Raw genomic sequence first — 11,664 nt, 5'->3', positions numbered from 1 at the left:
ACCATACGTCATCAAAGTAGGGTCAATCAGGAGTAAAATCACAAAGAAATGCTACATAGCTCTTTTTACGTGCCTAGCCACGAGAGCAATACATCTTGAGCTAGTAACAGACCTTACTTCTGAAGCTTTCATAGCAGCATTGCGACGCTTTACAGCAAGGCGAGGCAAGTGTTCCACCATTATCAGCGATAATGCGACAACATTTCAAGGAGCGAAGAACGAACTTCAGAAGCTTCAATTGCTATTTCAATCGCAAGGATTCAGTGAAAACATTCAAAGGTATGCAGCACAAGAAAACTTTCAGTGGAAAAATTCACCTCCACGTAGCCCAACATTCGGTGGTGTCTGGGAAAGCGCCATAAGATCCATGAAGTACCATCTTCGTAGAGTCGCCAAGAATGCTGTACTGACATACGAAGAGCTGTCAACTCTTTTGTGCCAAATCGAAGCTTGCTTAAACTCTCGGCCTCTTACATCCTTACCTGACTCTCATGAAGAATTTAATTACCTCACTCCAGGCCACTTTCTTATTGGTGGTCCACTAACTTCCTTTCCTCAACCAGACTTAAGTGATCTCAAGGAAAATAGACTTTCCAGGTGGCAACGAGTTCAACAGTTTCAACAAAGGATTTGGAGAAACTGGTCCCGAGATTATCTTCATGGTATGCAACAGCGTCAGAAGTGGACAACCACGCAGCCCAACCTGCAACCAGGACTACTTGTGCTTCTGAAAGAAGACAACCTACCCCCATTATCTTGGAAAATGGGCATTATAGAAGAAGTGTTTCCAGGGAAAGACAATTTAGTTCGTGTAGCCGTGGTTCGCACCAAGGATGGAGTGTACCGAAGAGCTCTCAGTAAGATTGTACCTCTTCCAGATGGGAAGATCAATTGAGCTTTCATGATTTAGTTTGGATGCTGCGCATTCCAACGGGGGGGAGAATGTTGAAGATTGTAAATAGTATTGCTTTCCGCTCCTCATTTGTTTTTATTTTACTCCCGCTGGGAGCTTCTTGCTAGAACTCGGAATTCTGGGAGCGTGATATTCGAACGCTGCGGAATGGTGCATGTCGGCTCGCGGCAGCGAGAGAACATTTCAGCTAGCCTATCGGATATGGGCCTTTTTTGTATTTCTTCATTGTGCAAACGTATTTAATTATTATATAATACCAAGTGAATTAAAGGACTTGTATCATATGCGAATTTGTTGCTATATCCGTTGTTCCAGCCCTATGGTAAGATAGACAATATGGCGTCATACCCAGAGATGCTAGTTTTCTTTCATGTTGATACGTGGAAGGTATCTACAGACAGAAGGGAAATACTATGTTCCCAAGAGTTTAAGTGAGACTAGGTGGGCATGTAGAGCAGATGCCACAAAAGCCATAGTCCAAGGTTACGAAAATTTAAGGAAGTTCTTGTCGAAATAGGCAATGACAAAGAAGAGAAGGGTATTGTAAGAAGTGAAGTGAATAGGCTCTCACGGCAGGTGTCGTCCCTGGAAATCGCATTGTTAGCCGTCTTCTGGAATAACATTTTAGAGAGATTTGATGCTAAGAGCAAAATACTCCAGTATCCAAGGTTAGTTCTTCAGTCTGCCATTGACATTTTGAGATCTTTAAAGAAGTTCGTAGAATCAAAAAGGAACTCGTTTTCTGAATATGAGTGGATAGCCAGAAGAAGAAGTGGCACAGAAGAGTACAATAAGAAACACTCACGTCAGAGGGTGAGAAACGTCCGACTGAATCCTCTTGACTATGAAAATGAACCTCAAATCCACCTCTCGCCTAGTGAACATTTCAGTGTGGAAAGTTTTCTACCAGTGATTGATCAAATCACCTCAACACTCGCAGACAGGATTTTTCCCTATGAAACTGTCGCAAAGAGGTTCAGTATTCTAAATGAACTTGCAGTGGCAACTCCATCACAAATTACATCTGAAGCTCGCGAGCTTGTGAGCATCTACGTACGAGGAGGGTTCCAGAGAATGAGCTGATACAGTTTGCACACCAGTAAGCAGTAGCGATGTCAAACATCAGGAAGACATCCAAATGGAACTGTCTACGTATAATATTGTATGTAAGGACCTTTCCGCAGTACATTTCCCAAAGTCGAAATTCTCTTTAGAATGTATTTGGTCTTAATCGTAACAAACAGCAGTGGAGAAAGATCTTTCTCAAAAATGAAATTAGTGAAAAACTGGTTTCGTGCTGCCATGGAACAGGATTGTTTGTCCAATCTTTGTTTATTAAGCATTGAACATGAACTTCTTCGTGAATTGGACTTCGATGATATAGTAGATGAATTTTTGGCGAAAATGGCAAGAAAAGTGTGTCCACTATAAGTGTTAAGCATTTGGGAATTTTCTTGTAGAAAGTGTACTTACTACAATTTCCACAATTAACCTGTCGGTAATTGTCCAGTAGATGGACAGTGCATATGTAGTGACATATTTACTCTTAATTGTAAATAATATCATTTATAATAAATTATGTATGTAAGTACAGTCTATTGCTCAGTTCTCTGTTTCCATCTGAACCACCTTAGTATTCACTATATATTGCAGTTATGGTGTTCACTCTTCATAATATACTGTAGACATTTAGACGCAGAATTTTACTGCTGCTATAGCAATACTAATTTCGTCCTGTAACTTTATTTTACTGCGCTATTCTCCCTGCAAACCTATCTGCGATACGTTTGATTGTGATTGACTACTGATTCTAAAATCACGTCTACCATTTCAACTGCTGAAAATTGGTGGTTAACATATTGAGCTAATAAAGCCCCTAGTAAAAAAAAAAAAATGGGGGCCCCACAAAACCTTTTGCCCAGGGGCCTCCACAAACCTTGATACGGCCCTGCCTCTTAAACACAGTATTTTTTCTCGGATTTGTGTATTTTTCATATTCCTGCAAGACATGTTCATAATTGCTCTTAGATTCCTTCAACAAATTAAAAGTGCTCAGTAAATCAATGGCTTCTTCACCTATTACATTAAGCAACATGGCAAGTTTTACTTCACTAGGTTTTGTGTTATGACCAGCTGCTTTCATATATACAAGTATTTTTGGTATTTATTATGAAACTCTTATTTCAAAGTTTTATCAAAACGATGCCAGTTTTTACTCAGATTACCTGAGAGTTGCAATTCTTTTAACATTGTAAATCTGCTGATCTAAGCAACTAGTCTATGGCACCCTCAAGTTAGTTGATTAGAGCAGCAGATTTGTAGTAAATCACAGGTCTGTCATAGGTTCGATTCCCACCACCAACAAAAATAATTTGTTCATCTGAAGACAAGAGAAGAGGTGCTCCCTTGAACATAGTGTTAGAATAAGTAGAGTGTAAAGCACTAGACAATGGATATTGTCCAATTAACATTGCATGCTAATGTAGAACCGTTATTACTAACATTCAGAGAATTATGGGAGAAGTTTGTCACTTTATGCTGTGCATATACTGAGAAGACCTACAAATGTCATCAACACTCGTACTCGTGGCTCGTTTTCTTCTTGGTAATACTGCACATTTTATGACCTACCCGGTGTAATCTTTACAACTTCATATTTGACTGCCCCGAAAGAATTCTAAGTCCAGAATTCATAAACTTAGCAACATTGCACTTCAGTGTAAGCTGAGAGTAGCCAACTTTGAGTTGGTTCCTCAACTAGAAGAAAAACGCTACTGTGAAATATTTTCAATTTCGGACATTCCATGAACTTAGAAACTATAAGCCGCTAATATAATACACAATCAAACAGAAATAGTAAATTGCATGAAGAACCATGAGGATTTTTTATGATTCTGCTTGCTCGACTTGAAGTCAGAGAGATTTGATACACTGAATAGCATTTTTTCTCCACTTGGAGGAAACCGCCATTAAGTTTGAGCAGAAAGAAGAAAATTTGTGAGCAGTTTATACATTTTATTTACAATGCCCTTTTTTAATATCGAAAAATTTACAAAAATTAATGTTTTTCATGACTTGTCAAGAAAATGTGCTTGGAACACAGGAAGGTGGATGTTTCTATGAATGTCAATGTGTTTTTAAGAGGATATTGTCAGTAAGTTATTATGGAGTAGTTGGTTAGATGCTGGTGTCCTTATTTTCTGTCAACCATGAAAGGTTGTGGGTTCAAATCCCACCCACTACTTTTTTTTTAGCTGAACAGAGACCGTCAATATTAGAACACTTCAAAAATTAATCTGATACACACTTTGAGGGACATCCCTTCTGCATATTTTTCCTTACAAGCTGTTGATTTTCAGGATAAAAGGTTAAAGCTTTTTTCTTTTGACTATTCCTTATCCCTTTGCATCCGGGGAAACACGATCGTGAGGGTAGGTATTTGAATTTTTTCCCGTTAAGAGAGATCGCTTCCCCGACTCAAACCAGAATGCAACGCCCGTGCTTGTTGTGCGCTTCATTACTCTTTTGTTTGTATGACGTTACGGCTGTTGCTGGTGAATTTGGAGGGAAGAAAAAAGCAGCAACAAGTGGATACAATGGGTTCCAGAGGTAAGTTCCTTGTTTTTGTTGTTTCCGTTTTCAAATTTAAATAGTGAATTCTTTGTCTCAAAAGTGTCAGATTTGAAATAAGATTATTAGTTTCGCTTGCTGTATTAATTTCTGGCTTGTATTGTGATGTAAAATGTAAGTCGCACGATCGTGAGGGTCAGGTCTAATTTAAGCTCACGTGCAGAATAATCTTTTGTTGTGAAGTGTCAGTTCTACTTGCTGTAGATCCTTTGCTTGAGAAGGAATGAAAATATATTTCTTGGTGGAAACTTGTTTTCATTTGAAGTCACTTATTGTTGTATTTTGTGAATATATATTTTCCATAATAATATGTAATATTATACATAATATATATAAATATATTATATTATTCTTTCCAGCTCTGTCCAATGATGTTGTCTTGCAGCTGCTAGAGGACTCCGACATTGATGGCCTCTCAAGTGAAGGTGAAGAAGAAGCTGCAAATCGTGGTGCACAGATATTCGATATTTGTGGTAGAGAGAGAAGTGATGGTGAATCTTCTGACGCAGATGAAGAAGAACAGATTCCAAAGGAAGTCCCTGGTACAAGACGACTTTTTTTTAAACAAAAGACATTTCCAGAAAAGCAACATCCACCAGCAAAGGACTATGAAACCGTGGAGGTAAGAGCTATTTACAAACATTATGTATATTGTGTAAGATGCTGAATTATGGAATGAAATCACAGAAAAGTTGTATCTATTACTCATTAAACCATATTCAGCATTTTCCACCATCGAACAGTCTGGGTTCTGGTTTTCTAATCCTAACTTTTTATTCCTTTCACTTATTTTTTTGTTATTGTGTTTTCCAGAATCCACCTCCAGTATGGACTCAGTTGGATTATCTGTCTGAATATTTTACTTATGACTTCTATGAAGTTGTAGCTCATTACACAAATTTATATAGTGTGCAAAAGTCTGGGAGGTCAATCAAAACCACATCTTGGGAAATTAAGCACTTTTTTGGAATTAACATGATAATGGGCTGCATTTCATACCCAAGACTAAGAATGTACTGGCAGAAGGGCATAAATGTTGAACGAATTTCATCATGTATGTCACGTGACAGATTCATTGCGTTGAGACAAAACCTGCATTTTGTTGATACAAATACAACAGAGGAACATGGGAACAAGCTTTGGAAGGTCCAGCCTTTGATAGATGCTGTGAGAAACAGATGCAAATCAATACCGCGAGATTTCTCAAGCTATTCCATTGATGAACAGATGATCCCATTCACAGGTCGCTGCAAACTGAAACAGTTCGTAAAAAACAAACCACGGCCTGTAGGTTTAAAAAATTTTGTTGTCACCAGTTCATCAGGAATTGTCCTAGATTTTGAAATATATCAAGGAAAATCTACTCCAGTCAAGCGCCCTGAGCTAGGACTTGGTCCATCTGTTGTGTTCCGACTTGTTTCTTCCCTTCCACAAGGTAGTTTCGTTTATTTTGACAGATATTTTGTAACACTGCCATTACTGGAAAATCTTGTGGAAATAGGAATAGAAGGGACTGGAACAATAATGGCAAACAGGATTAAAGGTGTCAGGTTACATGAAGGGAAAATGCAGAGAGGTGAATCTTACGAGTATGTGAGAGGTGATGACAAAATAGTAATTGTGGAATGGCAAGACAATAAGCAAGTGCTCATGGCATCAACATGTTGTGGAATTGAGCCAGTTTCGCAAGTAAAGAGATGGAGCAAAAAAGAAAATAAATATATTGAAGTTACATGTCCCTCCGTTGTGAAAAGGTACAATCAAAGTATGGGGGGTGTTGATGTTTGTGATCAGCAAATAGAGTACTACAGAACATGGTTCAAAACAAAGAAGTGGACCTTGAAAGTGACGTTGCACTTCCTTGACTTATGCGTTGTAAATTGTTGGCAAATGTACAGGGAAGATTGTCGATTAAATAAGTTAGGAAGGAAAGACACAGATGATCTCCTTAAATTTAGGATGCAACTTTCTGAAGCTTTAATTGCAACACCGGCGAAGAGAAGAAGTCTTGAAGAATCATCAGACATGGAAGAATATGCTGTAGGTGAATGTAGCAAAAGACACAAAAAGAACAGCTACATTCCATCACCGAAGCCCGTTGCTAACAAGAGATACGATGGCTATGATCATTTCCCTACTTTTGACAGCATCCCTGCGTCACTCTGTTGTCGCCTTGACAATTGCAAAAGTCGTACTAAAGTAAGATGTGTAAAATGTGATTGTTATCTTTGCCTCTCACGAGATAAAAATTGTTTTGTTGCTTTTCATGTCAAGTAGATGTCTTACTTTGTAATAATGAAACAAAGTTTGAAGACTTGAAGTAAATTTTGATAGGTAAATACGTGATCTGTTGTATTGAAAAGATTATAATGTAAATAATTGACACTTACTATATGTGGTATACCAAAAAATCTTACAAACTGTAATTAATGGAAATATATTATTTACCCTATAACTACAACCATTAATACAGTCACACCCCCCCCACACACACACACACACACACAAATAAGTAATTAAATTGTCTTTCTCTAATATAATCCCGGACTGTTCACTTTGAAAGTAATAATTATATGGTACATTATGGTAGTAAATAAGTCCTAACACTCACTATCGTGAGGGTACTTTTTCTAGAAAACTAGATGTGGCAAAAAAATTTAATTACTAAATTTGTGTTTAGATGCACCCAAACATCAATAAAATTCAATTTGTGACAAATTATTCATCAGAAGTCTCTCTTCGGTCGGAAAGGGTTATAAGTTGTTTAACCACACGCACATGACTATTTCACATGTCACATACATGTATTCATTTTTTTGTATGTAATGTTATTTAAGATATGTATTGTTTATGCTCTTCACTGCACACCAAAAATATTGATTATTTCGAAATACTAATACTAACACACACACACACCCACAATTATATTAAGCAGTAATGCACTACATTGCTGTAATGAAGGGGAGAAATTAATCAGTTCAAATTGCTAAGATTGGTTATGTTATGTCCGTTCCTTTGTAATAACTGATGTTAATAACTTCACCTCCATCTTCCGATGCGTCAAAAACTAATAGTAATCTACTTCCATTTAACGCAGGCAAATGACTCTTGCGACAGAGGCTGATGCGATGAGTGACAAATTTTAAAAATAAAAAACGTCACTGCTTTGTATCCAAAATAATTGTCTAATTTCAACAAAAATGCATTAGATATAACAAACGTTACATTAAAATTCACAATATTCAAAACAGCCACCCTCAGAATTAGTTCTACGTAATTTGATTATGCGCATTCCATGTGACACATGATCGCCTCCTCACACTGTTGAAATAACTTCCAGGAATGCTGGACCTCTTACTCTTTCCTTTCACCTCGTGAAATACAGAGACCAATGTTATTTCCAAGCATGCTGGATAAACTTTAAGCCCAACGATATACTTCTGAAAAAATTCCTGCCTCGATGGAGAATCGAACCTACGACCACCCTCGTGAGGAACAAGCCTACTACTTCTCCTCCAAATAGCTTATGTTAAAATTTAGTACCAGTTTGAAGAAGTCAATGCACACATGTCTATATATTTCCTTACGGTAATTTTTAATAGGAAACATATTCAGCAAAAATTGAGAAATGCTTCAAGGGAATAATGATTAACATTTTTATTGGTGTTTTGTGACATTTTGTAAATGGTGTAAATACCGTGTTTTGGACAAGTAATCATTTTCATTTATTTACGATGTTTCTTTTGGTGAAAGTAGGATGTGGAAAGCAAAAAGAAGGCAGTTGAATGAGACTCCGGTTGCCAAAGAACTTTAACCTTTTTCACAAGACTGTAGAAAGAATGAGAGAAAAGGTATATTTAACTTTTGAAATATAAAATATGTGTGAAGTTAAAACAATGGAAAATTTTACAATTGCATATTAACGAACTACCAACTATGAAAAACCTATTTTCGTGGTGACAAATGGCATTGATTTTCAAGTCATTTACGAAATATGAACCTGACTTTTTTGTATTATAAAGTGGAGATATGAGAGGATCCCTCAGCGAGGAAAATTGTTGTAAGCTGCTCCCTTCCCTCCCCCAACCTATCATGTTCCACTTCACACTGCCTACACCTCTACAGAAATATCTATGTCTTTTTCATCTCTCAAATGGAGTACTTAAAATAATGTGAGCATGTCAGCGTGGTAGGGGGAATCGTGTTAGCTTGCAGAATCGAAGGTTATGGGTTCAAACCTCTTGCTTCTTTGCAGAGACTTTTTCGGAAAGTAAACAGCCTTGGACGAGAAAGCTACATTTCTGGGAAATTTCCGTTTATATTTATACAATTTACGTCCAGCATTTCCGGAAGACATTTTAATCGTAGTAAGCAAGGTGCAACGTGGAATGAGAAGAAACATGTGATGTAAATTCTGAGGTGGGTAGTAGAATATGTCATAAAATTTGTGGTTGTATCATGGAAAACAAAGTGAAGAACGCAAACAAAGAACATTCTATTGGTATAAATCTTTGTATTGTTGTTTTAAGTCTACTTTATGCACAGACAGACTCAGGATGCAAAATCATTTTAGACTGGTGGGGGGAAAAATATATTAATCTACAAACCCCCTCCCTTTTCCCCAATATATGATATACATATTTATAATGTTATTAAAATTACAAATAAATTACTAAATTAAAAATATATTATTATTATTATGAATTACATACACAACAAATTGTCAATTTTATATATATATCAAATATTATAAAGTAGCGAACTACTTCCTTTACTAACTGGTTCAAGATGTTAATACATTATGAAATAGCTGAAGTGGTTTTATCATGTGTACGTTTTTATTTAGTTTTTGCTTTATGTTAATATAAATCAATTATATTCTAGTTCATAGTTATAATTGTTGTGCATATTGATGTAGATTTGATAATGATCTCTTGAGAGAGAAAAAGCATTGAACCCTCACAACTACACTAATTTGTGTATGTTTTCAATATTATTCTTAGTACAGTATATTTGAAATTAAAAGTAATTGCTTATCTCTTGTTTGCTGTAACAAAAACTCTCCCCCCAGAATTTTTTTTTGTGGGGGGGGATTTTTGAGGCCTAGATTGTTGGTGGGGGAATTTTGAGGCCTAGATTGTTGGTGGGGGGAATTTTGAGGCCTAGATTGTTGAGGGGGGAAATCCCCCATCCCCCCCTCAGGATTTCGCACCCTAGACAGACTAATCGAGACTGGACCTACATTTTAAATTGGAATCCGAATCAATGTGCAACATGCCTCCACCGGGTGTCGAGCCTGGGACTCCTTGATTACAGCATCCTGTTTAAGAACAGATATCAATGACATGTAAGTTCTTAATACAGTATGTAACATTCTTATTCGTACACACGGATTTTCCAAGAAAATGATTTAATATCTGAAAGGAAATACACTCTTTTGAAATTGTTTCTTTACAATTCAATAACTAATATCATTATGAACATAAAATCTTACCCAAATTCTGTATAACCAATGACAATAATAAATTAAATGAAACTGAAAGAGAAACATGCCACTTTTTATACAACTTTTCTATTCGTACACTTAATAATATAAAAGAAAAAAGTGTATTCAGTTCAAATTGACTGACAGTTCTAATACTTTGATGCGTATCCTTTGACTTTAATTACTGCTTGACACCTGTTCTTCATAGAATTAACCAGTTTCCGAGATGTTTCAGAGCTTATTTTATTCCACTCGGCTTGCAACAGTTTTCAACTCTTGTTTGGACTTGATGCCTACATTATGGACTCGCCTCTTCAAAGTTGCCCATAAAATGCTCAGTGGGATTTAAGTCTTGACTTTGAGGTGGTGTTGTAGTAGTTTGGGCACATTCCATATTAGCCAATTCATGTTAACTCGCGCCTTATGCTTACTGTCATTGTCTTGTTGGAATCTGTTGATAGGCGGCATGTCCATTTTTTGGGCACTCTGTTTTACATTGTTCTTCAATATGTCCAAATAGACATACGCTTCCATGATACCATCAATAAACTGGATGGTACCAACACCTTTGGACGACATACAGCCCAAATCAATAATGACCCACCACTGTGTTTAACTGTTGGAACTGTGTTAATGTGATCATTGTCTTTATTTGATTTTCTCCAGACCCTATTTATCCCATCTGACTCGTATATATTAATCTTGGACTCGTCTGACCATATGACACTATCCCAAAATTCCTGGTCCTTGTGGATGTGCTCTATTGTGAATGAAAGTCTATTCCTGCGATTCACCTTATTTACATATGGCCTCTTTCGTGGTATTCTGCCATGATATCCATGCTTCCACAAGGCACGTCGGACAGTTTGATTGGACATCATCTTGCCAGTAACATTTTCTACTAACGGTTGTAACTGTGGAACACTTAGTCGGTGGTTTTCTCGCACTCTTTTTGAAATAAAATGTTCACCACGTTTATTCAACCATCTCTCTTTTGGTTTTCTCGTTACATTCTGTGCTGAACCTTCCTCTCTAAATTTGTTTACTATGTATTGAACTGTGGAGTGTGATTTATTGACTGTTTGTCCAATTTTTCTTAACGAATAACCTCTAAGGGCCAAATTTATAACAACATCCTTCAGATCGGAACTACGTTCCTTCACCTTGCCCATTTCGAACACACTGATAGATAGACGATAGGCCTACAACAATACCTACACCAGCATTCCACTTGGGGAGCGCGCCTGCATGTTCAAACTTGTTACGAAGTTACAAACTGCACGAAATCGCCTGAATAGCGGTGGAAGAGGATTGAAACTCTTGCCTGTACGAATAACAATGTTGCATGAAACAGCGTGGTTTTCTCTTTTCACACAATTTATATGCTCTGTTTATACACTTTGAACATACATTTTTATTGACATTTGTTGGTGAAACCTCCATTAACATTAATTTCCAGTTACATATGAAAATGATTATATTTACTAGTAGATATGACATTTTTTCCTCGGAAATTCTATGTGTACGAATAACATTGTTACATACTGTATGTGTTAACATAACTTATGACAGCTGAATGAAAAGAAACTTTTTGCCTCTAAAATGCTTCCAATCACTGAAAACTTTAGAACGCTAG

General features: G+C 36.8%; 1 protein-coding gene across 1 annotated transcript; it reads left to right on the top strand.

Annotated features, from left to right (window-relative positions):
• The first annotated feature begins 367 nt into the window (after positions 1 to 367).
• LOC145983757 (uncharacterized) lies at positions 368 to 895 on the top strand. Its single transcript, XM_083116806.1, has one exon. It carries the CDS (start codon positions 368 to 370, stop codon positions 893 to 895), a length of 528 nt encoding a protein of 175 aa, XP_082972932.1.
• Positions 896 to 11,664: the final 10,769 nt, after the last annotated feature.

This window comes from Lepisma saccharinum, chromosome 2 (assembly GCF_977018435.1).
Source record: "Lepisma saccharinum chromosome 2, izLepSacc3.1, whole genome shotgun sequence".
In the NCBI taxonomy this organism is placed as follows: Eukaryota; Metazoa; Arthropoda; class Insecta; order Zygentoma; family Lepismatidae; genus Lepisma; species Lepisma saccharinum.
The sequence above is the reverse complement of the archived record's forward strand: the minus strand, read 5'-3'. Positions and strand labels throughout refer to the sequence as shown.

What these genes read in the sequence shown, in the direction of transcription:
- LOC145983757 (XM_083116806.1), top strand. Translation starts at nt 368, where the DNA reads ATGAAGTACCATCTTCGTAGAGTCGCCAAGAATGCTGTACTGACATAC.